At 32.0% G+C, this 23016-nt stretch overlaps 1 protein-coding gene across 10 annotated transcripts in view; it reads right to left on the bottom strand.

Moving 5' to 3' along the window:
* The window catches only part of LOC106059311 (serine/threonine-protein kinase D1-like), a 94034-nt gene that overhangs the window by 583 nt on the left and 70435 nt on the right, over window positions 1-23016 (bottom strand). For 5 of the 10 annotated variants that reach the window (XM_056023909.1, XM_056023908.1, XM_056023906.1 and 2 more), the window contains 18 exons: window positions 21716-21935; window positions 20436-20519; window positions 17790-17925; window positions 17207-17330; window positions 13356-13433; window positions 11860-12121; window positions 11368-11405; window positions 11161-11236; window positions 10350-10456; window positions 10031-10087; window positions 9415-9519; window positions 8892-8990; window positions 8337-8421; window positions 7957-8032; window positions 7743-7849; window positions 7327-7412; window positions 6812-6953; window positions 3-476 (listed from right to left, as the gene is read on the bottom strand). In XM_056023909.1, coding sequence (XP_055879884.1) covers window positions 259-476; window positions 6812-6953; window positions 7327-7412; window positions 7743-7849; window positions 7957-8032; window positions 8337-8421; window positions 8892-8990; window positions 9415-9519; window positions 10031-10087; window positions 10350-10456; window positions 11161-11236; window positions 11368-11405; window positions 11860-12121; window positions 13356-13433; window positions 17207-17330; window positions 17790-17925; window positions 20436-20519; window positions 21716-21935 — 2100 coding nt within the window. In that variant the 3' untranslated portion in view covers window positions 3-258. Of the gene's footprint in view, window positions 1-2; window positions 477-783; window positions 3394-6811; window positions 6954-7326; window positions 7413-7742; window positions 7850-7956; window positions 8033-8336; window positions 8422-8891; window positions 8991-9414; window positions 9520-10030; window positions 10088-10349; window positions 10457-11160; window positions 11237-11367; window positions 11406-11859; window positions 12122-13355; window positions 13434-17206; window positions 17331-17789; window positions 17926-20435; window positions 20520-21715; window positions 21936-23016 lie in introns of those variants that run through there. The other 5 variants (XM_056023903.1, XM_056023901.1, XM_056023902.1 and 2 more) reach the window with 5 other exon arrangements.

Here is a 23016-nt window from a genome sequence, read left to right on the forward strand (position 1 = left end):
AAAAAAAAAAGGTTATAAATGGCCAATGAACATTTTGGTTAGTTACGTAATGACAAAAATATTCATGCTTTTACTCAAGTCCCATTTTTTGGGCAAATTGAACAAAGAAGTGCTTTTTTTTCTTTTCTAAATGTGCATTATCAGACATTTAGGTTCCTTTATTTATCAGGACTTCCTTTAAATATTTGACTTACCTTATAAATAAACATCTAAAGTGGGTGATACAAAAATCTAACTAAATGTGCGAAAATTTGCTCTTTATGCTGTCTTAGAGTGCTGAAAATGATAGTGTACACTAAATGTTTCTACTGAATGCTGGAAACACCTAGTGCTGTCATTACCACTGTTGGTACTCTTTGTGTCAAAATCGTCCTGATCATTGTGGTCTACTGGCCCAAAGTGGTCAATGCCAAGAGACAGAAGTAGAAAATTTTTGGGGAGAGCAGCTCTAATGTTAAATTCTTTTTCACTGAAGTCTGGAGCATAGAGAAAACCATATATTACTTAGGCAATAAACTTAAGCCACAGGTTAAGTCAAACCTAGTTATATTGAACTTGCTCACTTTATAATTATAAATGCTTTTACTGGGTAATTGTCAAGCAGTTCAATATAAGGAGATTTGGCTGCTAATACTATGCTTATTAATGTTAATTAAAATGAGATTGAGACATGACATGGACGTTAAAAAAAAAAAGCATCTTTATTTTGAGATTGGCACTATAAATAGAAATACACACAGACAAACATTAAGCCATGCAAATAAAAGCAAATCAATACTAACAGATCTTTGACTGCTGCATTTATTGTCCAGAATACAATATTTAAAAAACAATGAAAGATGTGATAAATTATGAACAGCACATTCAACTGCAAATGTTTATATATGTGCTACTTATGAAGTAGGGCGAGATACAAGTGTTTCAAATAATTTAGTATTAAAACTGGTGATTCATGTGTGGGTATATATTGAATAATTTAAATTGAACCTTCAACCTATACAATAAGTTAGGATGCTTGTGCAAGAGGAATATGGTAAGTTAAAAAGTTTTTTGTTGCAATCCTAAATTTTTTTTAATTTTTGAAAAAAAAAACAACAGGAATAAGTTGCCCTGCAAAATTCTCCTAGTTGGCACTAATGGTCTGATAGAATATTTTATATACCGATACTGGGATAATTTTAGTTTAAATGTAAAGACTATTGCTAATTCTTCATATGCTGTAAGAAATCAATGTACCAGTAATAAAAAAAAAAGAGTTAACCATCTGTATATAGCAGTGTCAGGACAGTAACAACAGTCACTAATAGTATCATAAAGCCTTTTATTAACAGAGCATCTTCAGTGCACACTAACAAAATGACAATAAAAACATATAATTGAATCAACATGTGTACAGTCTAAAAATAGTAAACATTTTATACAATTCTAGATCACAAATAAAAGCTTTAACATTATAAATGTGAGCATTATTTGCAATTTTTTTTTTTATTTATTGAATCCATTAAAATATTTCTTAGTATTGCCATTTCTATTACCAGCATTGGGCTTGAAAAAATCATTATTATGACTCCTGTGTCTTGTATTAGATGAATATGGTTTAACATGAACAGATCTATTGGAATGTTTTTGAAAAAGATTCATTTTAATAAATCTGAATTATGGATGTAACAATGTAATGAAATCAGATCAATCTGTCATTTCAACCATCATCATTCACATTCTTAAATGAACAAAATATTTATTTTTTAAATGATAGGTAAAAATGTTAACTTTCAAAACCTAGTAGAAAGTCATGCAGAAAAAACATTACAAATGCCATGTGTCAGAAGCTTAACACACATCACAAAAACTTGACAAGAGAAAAGATAACATGTAACAATAACAAGTGTAAACAAAAAATTATTAACAGATTATAAAAAATGTAATGAATATAAATGTTACACAGGACTCAATGTATCACTAGAGTCATAGCTTAGAAAATTATGACAATTATGTATCCTGAGGGTCTTACAAAGTAAACATGATGAAATAGGCATGAAGTATCAACATTTCACTAGCTTTCAAGAGCAGTCTTAAAACAGGAAGTCAAAGACAATAAAACAAATTCTTTTAGACATAATGACAGATCACAGCAGCTGTTCAAAGAATGAAAGAGAAATCATCTCAACATACACACACACTTGCATTCTAGCCAAGAGTTCATCATTACTGCAATGTTGCCCTGCAACACTAACTACCGGAACAATAAAACATGTGGGAGTCCAATTGAGTTAGACATATCATAACACTCAGCAAAAGAGTTGATCCAACTCAAAGCTTCTTAACCGAAATTGATCCATTTCAAGTTATATTTGAATTACCCAGTAGCAGTGTGTTTACAAATTTATGATTTAAGGGTCTTTCACAGCAACTACCAGTACAGTAATTGAAATTAACAATTGAAAGTAATTGCGTGATCTTATTTGTTGAAGTACCTGATATGAATGGGAGTGATCCATAAGCCAATAGGAAAATTTTTTGGCAAACACTATATTTCTTTATAAGTTTGTTTTTGTGTAAAACAGTTAAAAATGCTCCACTTAAGGCTATCTTCAACATCATCCTTCCCCATCATCATCATATCACATAATCTTTCCAGACATACTGTTGAGATTCTGATGCAGATGTCAAGCATACGGGCAGAATGTGGGGACAGTTGGAGAAACTCACCTAGAACTGAGATGCCTGGAGGAAGCTGGTTGGTGGCCTAAGCCCCAAATTGGGAACACAGGCAGAATCAAAAAGATATAAAAATACAAGATTTGTTTCACAGGATGTCAGACAGTTGCTTTCACATCAATAACTTTAAAATAGTCCATTTGTATTGTAACTTGATCACAAGTGTGGTGCAAAAGTCATTGAGAGAAGGAGGTGAACAAAAAAAAGTTGGTGAAACAGATGACCTCTGACCTGGCCACAATATCCAGCAGCAACCCAGGTACCAAGCTAGCAACAGAGTTAAAACATTTGCCCCCCCCCCCCCCTTTTTTTTTTCTAATAAAAGAAGGAAAAGATTTTAGTAAAGGAATGATTTCTCAAGCAGAAAAAACAATTTTACTCTTATTAATTACTGGTACTTATATGTTAAAAAAAATACTTACATACAAACTATCAGGCCATGAAATATCATATAATAATCTAATAATAAAAACATGACAAAATTAAAATGCCCTAAGACAATTTTGTTTTCACTCAAAACAAACATGAATATAAACATTCACTCTACCAAATTAGCAATGGGAAAGGGGGGGGGGGATGAGGAGGGGAACACTTTTTATGAATCAAAAACGGGAATGAAATCATTGTCAGCCAAAAAGCCACGCAGGCTATTTCTGAAATCATCTTCAGGTGAGCCTGAAATGTAAAATTACGAAGAAACTGATGATTTTTAAGGTCACACGATATTCTCTAAATTTCTGTTTCTTTATTTACTAGTGCCTGAGCCTCTAATGCTAAAAAGCTGTATTTAATTTTTTACAATAGGAAATTTAAACCAAATGTTAAACCTACCAGTGTACTTTATTAAGAATACTGTCATTTTAATCCTGCAATGAAAAAAGCTGAAAGCTTATAATAGCAGTGCAAAGCTTTCCATAGGCATGGATTATGTTTCTGAAGTGTATGTAGATCATATTCAAGCATTGGTCAGAGTTCTACCAGAACTTTGGTTCAGCCATGTCATGCAATTATAGAATAATAAAAAATATGCTTTTAAATATAAAAAGGAGATATATGTGCTAAGTAGTTGAAGCCTTTCCTTACTATACCAATGAAGGATAAGGCTGTAATGATACCAGAAAATGGACTGTCAAAGGGAATGAAATATGACTAGATTCCAAAATTTATACCCAGTGCAGTTACAGAAAGAGAAAATGATTGATGTAACGTCATAGGGAACCAAATTTCCTTTCTGTCTAATGCAGGTAATACTCAAAGTGACCACTACAAATCTGGCCACCAGACATACATGTACATGAATCCATTGAACAAAACTAAAAACAACATAAACCTCCCTCAAAAGGTTCAAATCTCAACAAGGAACATAATTCAAAACAACTGTCCAGGTTTTGTGTTAATATGGCAATGGTAAATAAGTTGTATGGTAGATATAGTACAAGGGATCTCAGTCCTATTATGTACACAAGTTTAAAACAAAGTGAAACAAAACAAATCCTCTAAACAGTATCAAGTAGTATAAACCAATGCAGGCCTTTTCAAGTATCACTAATAATATAGTGTAAATATTATCTGATTTTGTAAAAAGTATTTTCAAGTTATAAATAATAGTTTACATTTATTGTCACAGCTTTATTATATATATATATATATATATATATATATATATATATATATATAAATAAAAGATGTGATACAGGTTATGCTAAAAGCTTTAATAAAAAAAAAAAGATTATGCACAAATATGTCAAATTTTTTTTTTTTTTTGATTTTCTTGAAAAGCTGCTCAATTAAAAAGCTCAATTTGTTTCATTTTGCACTCAGTAATTATGACCAGTATAGATCAACTATTTTTATTGTGATCTTGTCCAAACGCTGGGAGATACTTGAGCAATACACTAAAGGCAGAATGAAATTTTGTATGTCAATATTTATATTACTGTCATTGCTAAAACTAAAGGAAAAATACTACTGTATCTGCTGTTCAATTCTTGTCTATTCTATTTCATTTTGAAATTGACCTTTGTCAACAGTATAAATAGAAATCATCAAAAGCTGGCATCAATGTATTACTATGTACAACAAAACTACTTTCTTTAGACAGAACATCAAAGTTTTCCTACAAATGAACTAGGAGCAATAGTATTAAATTACTTTTCCTTAAAAAAAGAACTCTGTTATTTTAGGCAGCATTAAATCAAAAGCGTGAAATGGTGTTAACATTGTATAGCCTAAACATTTTGACCAGGAAGGTTTCTCTCTACAACAATGTACAGCTTGATCCAGTGTCCATTCATACTAAACTAATTCCGACCATCATTAGTCATCTAAAAGTGTTTTGTATTCCATTAGGAGTCACAGATACTGGACATTCACTCTGTCACTTCTACTACAACAAAACAAAAGGAAAACTGTACAATTTCTGAACTGCTTCTCAATTGTATCTACACAGCCATAATGATGAGCACAAACCAGAACTAGGTTCATTCTGTGTGTAGGTACTAAGAAAAGTGGGTAAGAAACATAAAAAAATGTGGAAGAAAAACCAAAGAAAAATATTCAAACCATGGAAGAGAATTGGACGAGAGAGGGCAACTCTCCATAAAAGTTCACAACCATACAAAGTGGAGGTTTTTAGTTTCATCTTGCTGTTAAGAATTATCAACAGGCTTTTGTCAAACAAAAGCATGAAACACCTCTGTATATAAGGCACAGATCTTACAAGTGTGAAGATGACAACTCTTGATCATAAGAAGAACAGGTCTTCTATTCAGACCTACACCACCATTCCTTTCCTACAAATATTACCATCACAAGTCAATGAATGGCTGACCATATTTTTTTGGTTGAAGTCAATAGCAAGAGTTTACTGCTGTAGCATTACAAGGCTGTTGATGAGCAAGAAGTGAGCAACAAGCAGTTACATCTCACACCAGGGGAGATAACACCTCACACCAGGGGAGATAACACCTCACACCAGGGGAGATGAACACATTTTACAAAAGGCAGCAAGTGACATTTGGTAATGAAGTAAGATTTTTGTTAGGTGAAGGAAACTTCAGTCAACTTTCTCCAAGGCTAGTGTTCAGCCTCTCTCATTTATGAAGGATATGTTTTCACTGGAAATGGCTGATAAATCATTGATAAATTAACAGGTTTGGTAGACTAGAACCAAACAATACCCTTTGAAACCATTAGACAAGCTAATAGGTGAGATTAATCAATGCTCCTTATGGACACCTTAAAGTATGAAAGAAACTTAACATCATTCTCAGAAAACGTGTCAAGCATCACTAGAGTTCTGAATGCATGACAATGTCTATCTACCAGTCAACTCTTCACAAAGTATTGTCTTATACAGCTGCTATGTGTGCTTATTAAAAATACCTATATTTGTGTACAAGACACACACGCACAAATATGTATTAATACAAAAAATGTGTGTAGGTACTTAAGCAGTAAAGCAAAACATGAGAAATGACATGTGACATCAACACAGCAAGAAGTGCGCTGAACATGCAAATAGAGGTGGAAAGAGAATACAGTGAACTAGCACATTGACACTCAAGTCAGCTGACACTAAAATAGTTCTCGAGTTACACCAAGACCAAAGTCTCATTTACAGTTTATACACAATATAAATATCAATTAAAAACAAATGCTTAACCTATATACAAATTCTTTATCAGCTGTTTTAGCCAGAAGTGTCCAAATATTTATATTATTCTAATATTTGAATTTCTACTAGTAAATGAAATAAATGAAGTTGTGATCTCAATGACATGATAAGAATAATAATAAAAGCTAAGTGGACAAACTATGAACATTCCTGTATTACAGAAATATTTCTCATGCTGCATAGATAAAAAAATATTTTGGCAACATTCGCATCTTACAATAATTGTTTAAATAAGCCAAAATATAAAAAAAAAGTTGTAGAAAGTTATGGAAGAAGAAAGCACAATATTGAAGAGACAACAAGAATCAGTGTCAGTAACACAAGGCTGCGTGTGAAAGAGAGGTCAGGAAGCAGCTTTGCTTTGATTGTTTGCCTGTTTTTCACGATATTTGCTGAAGGAGTATTTTTCATTCACACCTTTTTGACCAATTTCGTCCCATGTCTTGAGATTCTTCTCCTGGCGGTATTTCTCCCATCTCTCATCATCGGATTCATGAGTCAGGTAGCGGATGCCCACCTGCTTCTCTAAAACACGCAAGTCACACCAAGTCTGGTAGTCCTGCAAGGTACAGTTAAGAATAATTGCATTTGTATTTTTGTTCTTCCTTTAAAATAAAAAAGATGAACAGTAGGCCTACTAACCTAAAGACTTCACAGTTTTTGACAAGAGTGGCATTCAGATAAACCAATTTCCATTTTGTGATATTTAAATAAAGCACAAAAGGGTGTTTTAGTTTTACAAAAGTTAATGGTACTAGTAGGTCTCAATAACCATTTAAACTAGCTAACTTTAAAAACTTAAACCAACTGACACTGCCTGGAAATGTGAAGATGTATATTATTAAAATAATGGCATTTCTTTTTGGTTTCTAAAGCTGTAGGATTTTTTTGGCACAAAATAATGATAAAAATTTAAAAAATAAAATAGTTACCTGTAGAAACACATGGTTGAGGGACTTGTCCACAGTAAAACGCTTGCGCATCTTGACTTGTAGAAGGTTGGAGATCAAGTCAATGGCTGAAAGACAACACAAATTGAGACTTTACAAAAAAGTGTTGTGATACTTATTAATTATATTACTTGACAACAAGCTATTTGTTAGGAGTATATAGGACTTCATACCCTTAGTTGGTAGAATGGAGGTAGACTATTTTGATAGAATTTTTGAATTAAAATAAAGATTTTCATTTTAAAAAAATTTTAAATGTCAATTCTAATCTAAGTCGATATGAATAATTGCTAGTTTTCAAGCTAAGCTAAACATTCTAGAAATGATCTTCAATCACTTTGTTTCCTTCAAAAAAGTACATTAAAATGAATTAATAAAAATGAAAAAAAAAAATTCACCTTCCTGTGATATGTCTTTCCAAGGGTTGGGAGGATACATGAAGGAAGCGTTTTGTATTTGATCAGAGATCTCTTCATCTTCATTGAATGGGAATGTACCACTGAGGCTGCAAGTGTAGAGAAAGAAGATTGTATAATATAAAAAAAAAACATTAGACTTATTCTTAAGATTTAACAATAAAAAAAGAAGGACACTGAACAAATCTCTACTGACCTGACATATATAACAACTCCCACAGACCACATGTCCAATGATCTGTTATAACCTTTTCTTTTTAAGACCTCTGGGGCTGAAAATAAAAATTATTAATTGAAATGATTCTCAAATCCTTTAGGTGTGTGTTGGTCATACAAAACCAAACGAGGAAGTAGTCATAGCTTTTCCAAATGAACCTTAAGTCATATTTAAATGTGGACCCCTCCCCAAGAGTTCTAGAAGTATTGTGAGGCAGATAAACAAAAAAAAAAAAAAAACAACTGATACCTTCCTATCTTAACTCTAAAAATCAAGTTTGAAAATGTACAACCTCAAATCTTAGTAAATATATTAGTTTTTTTTTTGGTCTACATTATTATTTAGATATATATTCATGCCTAGATAAGCCGGAGTGCCAACAACGGAACGACGGAATGATTTTTCACCAATGATCCTTGCAAAGCCAAAGTCACAGAGTTTGACCTGGAAAAACAAAAAAGTGAGAAAAAGTTAAAACATTAAATTAAATTAGCAATGAAAGAGTGCTGACTAAACAACTAAAATTTTTTGTTCTGAAAATGATCTTATTTATTGGCAAATAACTTGAGAAAAACCAAATCAGCCTCTAAAAAGTACATATAAGTGCTGTGGTATAAAGATATATTTTTTGTTAAATTTAATACCATGATTTTTAATTTGGGACATAAAAAAATATAATCAATTAGGTAATAATTGTTCAAATAATTATTCAAAGTCTATATTTCAAAACTTAGGGTTAGGAACTAAAACCTCTTAATAATAATACACTGTCCAAAATGTGTTCGTTTTATCAGAGTTCTACTGATTTTTTGATGTAGTTTTTCAACAAACTGGTAAACTAAATATTGATATTTCTTATTGGTGGTGCATCACATATTCCATTTTGACTAGCTATAAATCAATAATGCCAGTACCTGGGGGAATGCAGTTTCTGAAGACAACAGAACATTTTCAGGTTTCAGATCACAATGCACTATGCACTTGGAATGCAAATGTTTTAAGGCAATCAGAATCTGAAAACAAACAAGTAGTTGTTAAAGCTTTATGATTAGGTGTTAGGGTGGAAATATTTCTTTCAATAGAAAGTAAGCAATGCACACAACTGACAATATTCTATAGCCAAACAATTCAGTCAACTAAAAAAAGAAATTCAGTGGTGGTTCACAGCACACATAATAATAACAGTTAGTTTGAAAAACAACAACAACAACAAACTTAAGTGACTTCATCTAAAATTCTTAGTACCGGTACTAGACAAAGAAATGCAACTAATTTACATTGAGTGGTGTAGTCTATTTTGATGTGAAAAAAAAAGGTTAAACAATGGTGTCAGAGGTCACAGTATACACTAATCACCAGTCTTAAGTTTATACCCAGAAACCATAAGTCATCACATCCATTGATTCAATGGCAACAGTAAAATACAAACTCATCTACCTGTGAGACAAGGAATTTGGACACCCGCTCACTCAGACGGCCTTTTGGACTAGAGAGAATCATTTCCAGCATGTCACCTTTCAACTTTTCCATCACCACAAATATCTGTCAGAGAATCATGGGTTATACTTCATAAAAATGTTGAACAACAGTTGGCAAACGAAACAATTATCAAAATGTAATGTTAATGAAGCAAGTCAAAGCTAATTCAATTAGTAGCGATAGAGAAAATATAGCCTTTGAACACATTGCTTGTTTCAGGCTAATAAGTTACTCTCTTTTATTTTTTAACTTAATGAGGTTTAGAATTCTATTTCAGAAAATGTCTGATCCTACATTTAGTAAATAATTGTTTTTTTTCTATTCAAGGCTATGTTTTATATGGAGTAAGAAAACTAAAAAGAAGTTACAAACCAAAATCATACACTAAAACATGTTTATTTAATTACTTTATGAATACATTAGAAAAATTACACAAATATGTGAGATTTAATAAACCCAGGAAAACATCAAACAAACAAAAAATGAGAGAATAAATTAACCCATATATACATAAAGCAATATAGTTAAAAAAAATATTTTTTTTTGTTGAAAGCATGCCAACAACACAACTCACCCTTTCATTTGTTTCAAACATCTGTTCCAAGTTGACAACTCCTGGATGATGCAAATTCTAAAAAAAAACAACATCACGTGTTACAGATTTAGTTGAATAGTAGATCTAGTGAATAAGTCTTTTTAAATTTCTTTCTAAAATAAATATCTAGTTTCTAAAAATGGTGGCTCACTGGTAAGGTAAGTAACGAAACCAACAATTTTATTTATGAAATGTTCTATCCTACATTATTTCTAAGTTGTCTCAAAATGTTCAGTAGCCTCTTTGTCAATGCTCGAAACATAACATGAAGTACGGAAAAAAATAAGTGAACCCTAACCTTTAAAATCTCCACCTCTATCTTCAGCTGAGCCTCCTGTTTAGTGGGGAACCTCATCTTGTCTATCACTTTAATTGCCACTTCTCTATTGGTTTTCCTGTGACGACCTGAAAGTAGAGCAGTACATTTAATCACTGTAACAACCAGGCATACAAATGAATGGGAAAAACAAATATATTTTTTTGAGTTATTAAATTTAATAAAATATTTTCCAGAGATGTCTGCTTTCTGTTTAAAAATGGGGTATGTAAATTAATGCTTATGCCTACTAATAAATGTAAACACAGTAAACACAAAAAGGCCACCATATTATTTTTTCTAAAAATCCTTCTACCCTCACAAAAAAAAGTACACATTTCGATATCTTAAGTCCGAATTTGAAGTCGACTTCAATTGTTGGGATCACAAAAAATATTTTTCAAAAAGTATAGTTGTGGTAGATGTATAACTGTGATAGGTAGTGTGTAGGTAGAGTGGTAGGTAGAGTGTAAGTTGTGAGGTAGGTAGTGTATAGGTAGAGTGGTAGGTAATGCGTAGAAAAGATAGGTAATGTGTCGTTAGAGTGGTAAGTAGTGTGTAGGTAGATGGTAGTGTGTAGAAGAGTAGGTAATGTGTAGGTAGTGTGAAGGTAGATGGTAATTAGTATGTAGAAGAGATAGGTAGAGTGTAGGTAGAGTGGTAGGTAGATTGTAGGTAGATGGTAGTGTGTAGTAGAGTGGTAGGTAGTTCTATGGTGCTGTGATAAAATAATCAAATGCTTAATTACAACTAACTATTTATCATTTACTAAAAGCATCAAAACCAGACTGACCTCCATAGACAATACCAAATTGTCCAGAGCCCAGAACATCTTCAGGTATAATTTGATACAAATGACTTATCTCAGCCTGTCAAAGAAGAAATGTTGAATTAGTTCTATTCAAATCAAACACACAAATGGTAATACAACTACAAGGAAACAAAATTTCAATTTGAAAATGATTCAATGAATGTAAGAAAAAAAAAGAGAGCCACTCACTTGTCCAGCCCCCTGGGCTTCACCATTGCCATTATTGTCTGCTCAAACAAAATGTTGAAATCATTAAAAATTGTAATTTGAAAGGGAAAGACAAAGAAACATAAGAATCATGTTCTATAGATTAGAGAAGAGCAACAGTTTAGAAAGTCAAGTTGGTTATAATAATCTACTGATACTACTGAGTCAGTTGTAGATATTTGTATAGCGTTTACTGCTTTTTTTCTCTCTTTTCTTCCTGATTATCTTTAGATATTTCTTAAAATGATAAATTACAAAAAAAATATAGAATAGATTTTTAAAAATCTTTATGTTATGTCAAACTTTCAGATCCTATGAAACAAATGAGCATCAGTGACAGAAATATTTAGAAAAACAAAAAAAAGTTTTTAAGACACTCAAGGAAAAAAACAAAAGCATCAGTGACAAATCAAATGAACTGTCATCTTTGAGTAATTGTTACATTAAACTTAAATTTTCACAATGTGTACTCACCTGGAGCATTGCCAATGCTAGACTGAGGTGTGACAGGCATTAGGGCCTGACGGATAGCACTCTCCCAGTGTTTGGCCTGCTCTAGTCCTATCCCACTTTCTGGGTTGACCACCAGGTTGGACTCCTGACCACAGTTGGGATCCTCACCCACATAGTAGACTATAGAGCCAGTGGACATTTCAAACACATGAGGACAGCGTGAGAAATCCTGGGCTTTGTTTTTAGCTGAATCCACACTGGTAATACTGCTTAAATCTATTTTCTAGATACAAATAAAAAAGAAAAAACATCAGTCCTTAGAGCCTCTGAGGCAATAATTATATTTTATTGTTACAAAGTGTCTATTTGGTTGTGTATATTTCAAGCTGCTATGATAGAGTTAGCAGATTTACTTCACACTTCTGAAATGAATTAAGCACCTGAAAATAACTTATCTACAAGCACAAAAGAAATATCTACAAACTGAAACACAAATACTTTATATCTAGAAATCCAAGAAGAATACTTTTAGGTTTGCTATGCAATGTTGAATTCACATCAAGTAGATTTTTTAAGAAAAACTAGAATAATTCTAAAAAAAAAAAGGACCTCTATAATGTGTTGCATTCCATTGATACTACATTGGTCCCTTGACTTTCAAGGGTTACACTTTAGCAGAAGGGCTATATGGCGGGTTTTCAAATAATATAAATGGAAAAAAAAACTAAGATTTTTTTTTAACACCACAGGTTTAATGAATATTGCATAAAATATATAAGAAATTGCATTGAAATCACAATATTTGTAAAAAAATATTACAAATATTAATTCTAACACTGTTCTTTCTATAGCAGATAACAGTGTACTCACTGTATGTATCAATTCTTTTTTTTTCTGTAAAGTGACATTCAGAATAAAGTTGTATGCCATTTAAAAAATTTCTGCACATTTACGAAGTGTTTAAAAAAAACAGCTTATTATTAAAGAAAAGGGAAATTGTTATTTAGGGTTTTAAAATGTTAGGGGATGTTCTGCAGTACAGTTCATATCCACAAATAGTGTAAGGATATGAAATTAAATACAGCATCTCCACTTCAAGGATGGTCAAGGGAAAACTGCATTTCTAATGTTCTAACAATAACTCTGTCACATCAAAAGAAGATTTGACCTACTTCCACTTTTACTAGTCATTTTTAGAGCACAAAAATAAATGAAGTCATAAGTATTTTCCCCCCTTAGCCTTGCCTAGAAACATCTAATGAATGACAACATTCTAGTTCTAATGTTTGTGTGCAAAAAAGGTTAAAGGTTATGGTGGCCAAGCAGTCTCTACTCAGCTTGTGACACTATCTTTTACTTACTTATATATATTATTTGTTCTATTTCACAACAATATATATATTTACACCAAAAAGTTTTTTTCATGAGGCAGAAATTAAAATGTTTACTTATTAAGACATAAAAAATATTTTCTAAAATGTATAAAACTATCAATAATGACAGCAACAGGGTCTCACCTTAAAATATCTTGTTGTTTTTTCATCTGAGTACATAACAATAACCTTTGGATCCAACCTCCAATAATGACGTTTACGCTGAGGAAATCAGAGATAAATAAAAGTGAATTAGAACGAATTTACAAAAGTTTTGTATAATAATAACAACATTAATAATAAGACATTGCTTTAAGCCTGAAGTTAAAAGGAAGAGTGCAGTTTTGAAGTGGCTACGCAGACCCAGCTATACTAAACATTTATGTTGCATTTAACACTGGCATTGTCTGATTCAATATCTTTTTTTCACCGTCTTAAGAGGTACAACAACAAACTATTTCAAATTGAACTAAATAAACAATAGTTTGTAGTTAACTAGTATGTTCAGTTTGGTAGTTAACTAGTATGTTCAGTTTTGTAGTTAACTAGTAGGTTCAGTTTGTAGTTAACTAGTATGTTCAGTTTGGTAGTTAACTAGTATGTTCAGTTTGGTAGTTAACTAGTATGTTCAGTTTTGTAGTTAACTAGTTGGTTCAGTTTTTTAGTTAACTAGTATGTTCAGTTTGGTAGTTAACTAGTATGTTCAGTTTGGTAGTTAACTAGTATGTTCAGTTTTGTAGTTAACTAGTATGTTCAGTTTGGTACTAACTAGTATGTTCAGTTTTGTAGTTAACTAGTATGTTCAGTTTTGTAGTTAACTAGTATGTTCAGTTTTGTAGTTAACTAGTTGGTTCAGTTTGGTAGTTAACTAGTATGTTCAGTTTTGTAGTTAACTAGTAAGTTCAGTTTGGTAGTTAACTAGTATGTTCAGTTTGGTAGTTAACTAGTATGTTCAGTTTTGTAGTTAACTAGTATGTTCAGTTTTGTAGTTAACTAGTATGTTCAGTTTGGTAGTTAACTAGTATGTTCAGTTTGGTAGTTAACTAGTATGTTCAGTTTTGTAGTTAACTAGTATGTTCAGTTTTGTAGTTAACTAGTTGGTTCAGTTTGGTAGTTAACTAGTATGTTCAGTTTTGTAGTTAACTAGTAAGTTCAGTTTGGTAGTTAACTAGTATGTTCAGTTTTGTAGTTAACTAGTATGTTCAGTTTTGTAGTTAACTAGTATGTTCAGTTTTGTAGTTAACTAGTATGTTCAGTTTGGTAGTTAACTAGTATGTTCAGTTTGGTAGTTAACTAGTATGTTCAGTTTTGTAGTTAACTAGTATGTTCAGTTTTGTAGTTAACTAGTATGTTCAGTTTGGTAGTTAACTAGTATGTTCAGTTTGGTAGTTAACTAGTATGTTCAGTTTGGTAGTTAACTAGTATGTTCAGTTTTGTAGTTAACTAGTATGTTCAGTTTTGTAGTTAACTAGTATGTTCAGTTTGGTAGTTAACTAGTATGTTCAGTTTGGTAGTTAACTAGTAGGTTCAGTTTTGTAGTTAACTAGTATGTTCAGTTTTGTAGTTAACTAGTATGTTCAGTTTTGTAGTTAACTAGTAGGTTCAGTTTTGTAGTTAACTAGTTGGTTCAGTTTTGTAGTTAACTAGTAGGTTCAGTTTTGTAGTTAACTAGTATGTTCAGTTTGGTAGTTAACTAGTAGGTTCAGTTTTGTAGTTAACTAGTATGTTCAGTTTTGTAGTTAACTAGTAAGTTCAGTTTGGTAGTTAACTAGTATGTTCAGTTTTGTAGTTAACTAGTATGTTCAGTTTGGTAGTTAACTAGTATGTTCAGTTTTGTAGTTAACTAGTATGTTCAGTTTGGTAGTTAACTAGTATGTTCAGTTTGGTACTAACTAGTAGGTTCAGTTTTGTAGTTAACTAGTATGTTCAGTTTTGTAGTTAACTAGTATGTTCAGTTTGGTAGTTAACTAGTATGTTCAGTTTTGTAGTTAACTAGTATGTTCAGTTTGGTAGTTAACTAGTATGTTCAGTTTTGTAGTTAACTAGTATGTTCAGTTTGGTAGTTAACTAGTATGTTCAGTTTTGTAGTTAACTAGTATGTTCAGTTTGGTAGTTAACTAGTATGTTCAGTTTTGTAGTTAACTAGTATGTTCAGTTTGGTAGTTAACTAGTATGTTCAGTTTGGTACTAACTAGTAGGTTCAGTTTTGTAGTTAACTAGTATGTTCAGTTTGGTAGTTAACTAGTATGTTCAGTTTGGTAGTTAACTAGTATGTTCAGTTTGGTAGTTAACTAGTATGTTCAGTTTGGTAGTTAACTAGTATGTTCAGTTTGGTAGTTAACTAGTATGTTCAGTTTGGTAGTTAACTAGTATGTTCAGTTTGGTAGTTAACTAGTAGGTTCAGTTTTGTAGTTAACTAGTAGGTTCAGTTTGGTAGTTAACTAGTATGTTCAGTTTTGTAGTTAACTAGTATGTTCAGTTTGGTAGTTAACTAGTATGTTCAGTTTGGTAGTTAACTAGTATGTTCAGTTTGGTAGTTAACTAGTATGTTCAGTTTGGTAGTTAACTAGTATGTTCAGTTTGGTAGTTAACTAGTATGTTCAGTTTGGTAGTTAACTAGTATGTTCAGTTTGGTAGTTAACTAGTATGTTCAGTTTTGTAGTTAACTAGTATGTTCAGTTTTGTAGTTAACTAGTATGTTCAGTTTTGTAGTTAACTAGTATGTTCAGTTTGGTAGTTAACTAGTATGTTCAGTTTGGTAGTTAACTAGTAGGTTCAGTTTTGTAGTTAACTAGTATGTTCAGTTTGGTAGTTAACTAGTATGTTCAGTTTGGTAGTTAACTAGTATGTTCAGTTTGGTAGTTAACTAGTAGGTTCAGTTTTGTAGTTAACTAGTAGGTTCAGTTTTGTAGTTAACTAGTAGGTTCAGTTTTGTAGTTAACTAGTAGGTTCAGTTTTGTAGTTAACTAGTATGTTCAGTTTTGTAGTTAACTAGCATGTTCAGTTTTGTAGTTAACTAGTATGTTCAGTTTGGTAGTTAACTAGTAGGTTCAGTTTTGTAGTTAACTAGTAGGTTCAGTTTTGTAGTTAACTAGTAGGTTCAGTTTTGTAGTTAACTAGCATGTTCAGTTTTGTAGTTAACTAGTATGTTCAGTTTGGTAGTTAACTAGTAGGTTCAGTTTTGTAGTTAACTAGTAGGTTCAGTTTGTAGTTAACTAGTAGGTTCAGTTTGGTTGACTAAACATCAAATAAAAAGTTTCTAACTCTAAAAGAAAAACCAGCGCACATCAAGAGCAATGGAAAATTGAACTTGATCATTTTAATTCAGAAGGGGGTCAAATGTGAAAATCTAATTCTGAATTAGATTCTAATCCCAAACTTAGTGTATAATTACTTCATTTCAGTTAGCATTAATAGGTTGTAATGTTAGGACAAGGGATATTTAACAAAAATAATTAACACTTTTTAAAAACTTAAAGATATGTGAGGTGGTCCTAAGCATGAAGACAAATGCTAGAAGGCCATTGTTTTGCTAGTAACTATGAATAATGCCATCTTTTATTCAACTCTATTTGAAAAAATATCTCTGTAGGCTTGAAATAAATTTCAATTAGACACTTTTCTTATTAACTCAATCCATTTTTTGAGTTTGATGAACTAATTCTAAAACTTCATTCAGAACAGAAGTTTAATCTGTTTATGTTGGATCATCTAGGCATTTAACAAATAAACCAAAGTGTGTGTTTACAACTAAGCCTCCATTTCAGTTTCCTTCAGACATTAAAGTAATGATAAGTTCTATGGCCAACATTGAACACCCAAACAAGCTGCTAGAGCTGCTTGGCCATTCTAAAATAAAACTTTAACAAAAAATTTCAGTTAGTAGTGAAATGGAATTCTCGCATGACTACAAATAAATGAAATAGTTCTTAAACAAAAGACTTTAAAAAAATAAGATTCAAAGGCTAAACGAATTTTTAAAAATTGCTAAATACCGTATTTTCTTTATCTGTAAAATGAACCATCCATCCTTCTTTAAGAACCCTGGAACCAGCTCGTTTTGTATGCTTGACAGATTGGACTACTCTCATCAATGGAATGTTACTACTGTCTATGGGACTGAAAGCACACAAATGTATTCTTTATTCCAGTAGTCATTTCTAGTGTGTTTTCCTTGTAAAAGTTAACATTCCTAATGTTTTCCTTGTAAAAGTTAACATTCCTAATATTTTCCTTGTAAAAGCTAACACTCCTAAACATTGCTAATGTTTTCCTAATACAATGATGAAGCCGGCACTTTTCTATGGCCAGTAAAATTAATTTTCTTTTTGAAACCTTATGTTAGAATTTTACTTCTGTAATTCGCAACATTTCAGCCAGGAGGAAGGTTCAAACAAATGTAACATTAGCCTTTAGCAGACAATTGGAAGAGGGAAAATAGACAAATGCCTACATTTTACTTATTGCTACCCAAAATTTTAATCCCTCCCTGTCAACTTCTCTCCTTTACATTTCTTCTTCTGCACCACTGCCATCAAATATGTAACACAGACTATTGTAAATGAAGTGACCACAAACCTAAGAGGAGGCTTGGTCTCCATGTCCTCAGCCTCATCGTCTTCCTGTAGAGGATAATTTCCATCCTCTGTCACCTCTGGAATGTCTGGCTGCTCTTCAGACTCTTGCTCTGCGTGTTCAAGAGATTCTAATAGGACTGGTGACCATCAAATAAACACACACGCACACACACAGGACAAGAGATGGACAGGACAACAAAAAAAACAAAGAGAGAAAAAAAAAGTGCTTTTAAAGCATGAAACTATAGAGAAATTAACATTGCACTGAACACATAAACAAAGTTACTTTATTTTAAAGGGATTTCAATTAGAGAATATAATATGTACTCATCATGAACAAGAAGAATTTGTTAGCTCAAAAAACTCTTAACAAAAGGGAGGAAGCATTCAAATCAACAAGCAGGTCTGGTTAGAAAAAAAAAAGGAACTAAAAAATCTTTTGGTCTTAGAAATAAATATTTTAAAACTGTTTGTACAGGAATGAAAAAAAATATTTAAAAGTTGATTAAGAAATAGATCTTTAAACTGGTCATAATGTGGAGATTGTAATTGAAAATGTTAATTAAAATAAAAAGGTTGGTTACTGTGCAACAGGTTAATTTCTGTATCATTTCAAGCAGAGCACTCAAAGAAACCAAACAAAAAAACAATGAGACGAGACAAGATTGAAAACAAACTAGGTCAAAGTGAACTAATGCATCACAGACCAACTAGGTTTGTATTAGCTTATTTAGTACTGGGTTTACATCAAGTTTAAAGCAAGTTGTTCCATTGCAAAGCAAACACTAAGGCATTGGAGATTTTCAGACATTGGTGGCAAAATCCATAAGAAGCAAAAGATTTTTTTTATTGGTGTATAGAATATGGAAGTAATGATAAGCAAAAGTATCAACAAAATCATACTATTTCAACACTAGAATAAAATGTTGAAGCTTTGTTCCCTTGTGTCCCAATGTAAGCCTCACCCCAGTGGCAGTCTTTATTTAGTCCATTCAGTTCCAAATCTCTCACATTTTCATTTTCTGAAGTTTTTCTTTAGCTTCAAATAGCACCACCCAATTTCTTCTTATTACTTTCTCTTCTTTTTCTCTCTTACTGTATTTGATTGCTTAAAGAAAGTAACCTGGATCTTACAAAGTGTAAAGAAAGAGGAGAGAGAGGAATGTGAAAATCTCCACTAGTACTAGTGCTTGAAACGCACTTGCCTATGCGAATCAAAAAACTTTTAAAAACAAATTTTAAGTTCAGTAATAATTTTTGTTAAATTACAGTTCTTTAACTTGATGAAGCTTGCATACTAACATGAAGCTTTCAAAAAAGAAAATGTGGTTAATTTAAACTGTAGGAAACTTTTTGAGTTGAATAGTTCAGCAACACATACTACTTAACATAAGTATTCTAAACAAACAGGTAATGAGATGAATGACTCAATCTTATATGAATTAAATGACTCAATCTTATCTTGATGACAAATAATATTTATAATTCCTCGTGAGCAGATACTGAATTAAAAGTAAACAAAAATAACTGGAAAATTAACACATAAAACCTGACTTTAACATACAATCTAATTAAAATTTGGTATTCCACTTAACCTCAATGCAAAGGTAAATACTAGATGAAGAACAATATCTATAAACTTAAGTTGATTAAAATAAAGTACATCCAAAAAAAACAAATTAAATCAAAGCCTTCAGTTTTTTTTTCTTTTAAATTAAATAAGAAACCCATTCATTTTAATATGAGCTCCATTGTGTTCAAGCTAAACAAAAACATATCAATATAAAAAAAAAAAGTGAGACAAATGGAGGGTTTGAAAAGGACTGGATGCAACATTTTCAAACAGTTTTAGGGTGAGTTCAGGTGAGACTCAGACCAATTTGTTTTTCACCTCCCATACTCCCCATTCTTTAAGGGGAAATTGAGGTCAACCAAAAATAGCAAAATCACATTTTTTAGATTAACTGTTATTATAGCAGTTGTGTTTATGTTTGTAATGTTGTTACAGCGCCTTGAGCCTACATTTTGTTTGTTAACAGCGCTTTATAAATAAAATTATTATTATTTATTTCTAGCAAGAAAAAATAATGCAGTGGCTCTAATATCATTCAAATTAATTTCACTCATTTTATTTTAATTGTTGGATGCGATGGCTTGGTTAATTTAATTACATTTTTATTGAGTGTGGTTTAATTAATCAAAAGTGACAAGGCTTTCAGTAATTGATTGATAAAAACCATCAACTTTAGAATGGTCAAACTAGATAGAAATTCTATAGAAAATATTTAAAAGTTTTTTTTTTTGTTTTTTTTTACATAAGTGTTTGTATCATTGAGACATGGGAGCTTATTTGATCTATACAGAGTCAAAAATTAAAATTGATTCCCATTGTTTGAATTTCACATTTTCTTCTTACTGCAAACATAAATTTTATCACAGAAAAATTTACTTTGTGTTGGATTTATGTACAAAATATTTATTGACTATCATTTGATGAATACAAACTTTTGTTGTGGTAGTTCTATGTTAGTGAGTTAGAAAATAGCTTCTATTCACTAAATCAATGGTTTCCTTATAGAGTTAAAAGCAATACAAAATACATTTTCACACAAGTAGTCCTAAAAAAAAGATGTACAAAAATATTTACCATCATTTCCATCATAAGTTAATTCCCCTGCGCAGTCATTAGGAACCAGAGGAGAACATTTACGATGAGAGTTGAACTTGCAATCTGGCAACAGAGAGTCAAATGTGATACAAGACATTCAACTATCAGGTCACAAGCTAGGGAATGGAAGGTGGATATACGAGATATCAATGTGGAGAGAAAAGAAACGCATTAAGAATACTAATGTGTGTGGCGAGGATAGGACATTTTATAAAAAGATAGGAATCAACAAATAATAAAACAGTGTAGCTAAACTCAACTCTTTAAAAAATGCACGAAATGAGACAAGTTAGTCTTAAAGCATTTTTATGTGTCAAACATAAGACGACATAGCTGATTTGATCAAGTTTTTACCACAAATTTTAGATTTACATGTTGAAAGGAATAGTAGCAACTTTTACTCTTATATATTAGACTAACCTTTCATTAGTAGATATGAGTCCACCCATCAGATGATTTGTTTAAAAAAATGTATTTAAATGACCTTTTTTAAAAGGATGCTATTTGAAACAAATATTGTAGCTATTCCCAAAGCGGCTGCATGGAGAGCAAGAAAGAACCAAATTATCTGTTGTGTTGTGTACCAGAGGGACTAGAGAAGAATGACAGTGATCTTTGGAAGAATTATAAATGTACTGTTTATAAGTCAATATATCTCTGTTCATTATTCACACTAGCATTAAGCACAAAATGGCAATTTTCTCTAATTGTACATGTTACTTACTAGCAGGAAACTATTTCCAGTAGAGACATTAGTAAGTGGTCAGAGATCTGTGGTTTGAGTCCTTGTTAGAACTTATCAATGTATTACATTTTATTCCCCTTCTCTCAATAACTATTGGTCCCTAGTCCTGATTATTCATCATTTGTTTCAGTATTAAATTCTATTTATGTTTGTTTAGTTAATTACTATCAAGTCTGAAAATATCTATCTGTAAATGTATTGAAGTTGTCCTGCTGTTCAACAGAGGTTAGGGACTTTGTTTTTGGAAGAAATCTTGGGCTCCAATAAATGATGACCTAAATAGATAATTGTTTGTGAAGGGGAGTGTGGGGAAAAATGGGGATATGCTTTTGGTGGGTGGCATAACCATTGAACCCTAGTGGGGGCCCACACAGGTCTAGATAACTCTACTGACTTGAAAGCTTTAAGGGGGGGACCTGGATGGTCAACCTGGATGGTCAAGTCACAAGTTAGCATGGTACCTGGGTCGCTGCTAGGTGATGTGGTCAGGTTTCCCCAAAATCAAAGAAACTACCTTTGCATTGAACCCCTTGGCGAATGATTCCTTTAAGAAGTTTCTTGCAGTACTGGCACTGGGTGGGCCTCTTGTAGTTGTGAACAACAAATGTGTGAGGTACTTTGATACGATTGGCATATTCACGCTCCAACCAGATAGGTCGTCCTGTCCAGGACTTGGAGCGAGTACTGCCCGGTGATGGAGGTGTAGGTCCAGGGGATGGAACACTTAACAGAGGCTAAAAATAAAATAAAAACACAAATTATGTTCTAGATCACATAAAAAATAATTATGAAAATCTAGGACATATTCACAATAAACAAAATAAACCACTGGCACTAATAATAAACAATAAGTGTATAGTAGGGGTGCACCAGATAGTCACTCTGGCTTTTGCCGAATATTCAACATTTTTTCACTATTCAGCCATATTTGGCTCCGGTCGAATATCACTATCGGATAGTTGGCTGAATAGTAAAAACTACACCTATTTAATACATAATATGAATAAAGTGGACCTCGTTCCATTAATGTCTTTTGTAGAATGTATTAATGTTTATATTAAAACAAAATAATGTGCTTTAAAATAGAGCCTTTATGAATATGCACCAAACATCGTTTATTATAAAGACAAGGCGTGTTAATATAAATAGAAATGAAACTTTAGATCATAAATGCGCTTTACATACAGAGCAGCAATGGCTGGCACATTTTTTCAATTTGTCTTGACCTTTGAGTAGGTTAGTTAACATGTTAAAATGCTATATTCCTTGACTACGTCATGCTGAGCAGATGTCTGTCCTAGCTGTGTAGGCATATCTCCAGAGGTAGAGTTGAACAATTCCCACCCCCTTTGTTTGTTTAGTCCATAACATTGAGTTTATTGATAGGTGACCACTAATTAAATAAGATGGACATAGGTTTAATGTCAGCATATCGACACTCTCTAGAGGTCACACCTTTCGATGGAACTGAGTTTGTTTACTTGGTAATAAATCTTTATTAGGGGGCTGGACTACAAGAGCCACACCTCTACAAGGGTAACCAGGTATATTTCCTAAGGTATAGATGAACAACTCCCACCCCTTTTTATTTGTTTAGTCCAGTGGTTCCCAAACTTTTTTGTCTTGTAGACCCCTTGCCATGCTTTCTGGATTTCGGTAGACCCCCTGCTTAACTTGCACAAATTTTGCAAAAGTCATCAACATTTTTTAAAAACAAATTTCTAACTGTAGTGGGTTGAAGAGTGAAAAAGTCATTTATTTAAAACTACATAGTACGTTATAGAGATCTCTCTTTTTTTTTATAGATAACATTTA

Source organism: Biomphalaria glabrata, chromosome 3 (assembly GCF_947242115.1).
Source record: "Biomphalaria glabrata chromosome 3, xgBioGlab47.1, whole genome shotgun sequence".
Lineage (NCBI taxonomy): Eukaryota > Metazoa > Mollusca > Gastropoda > Planorbidae > Biomphalaria > Biomphalaria glabrata.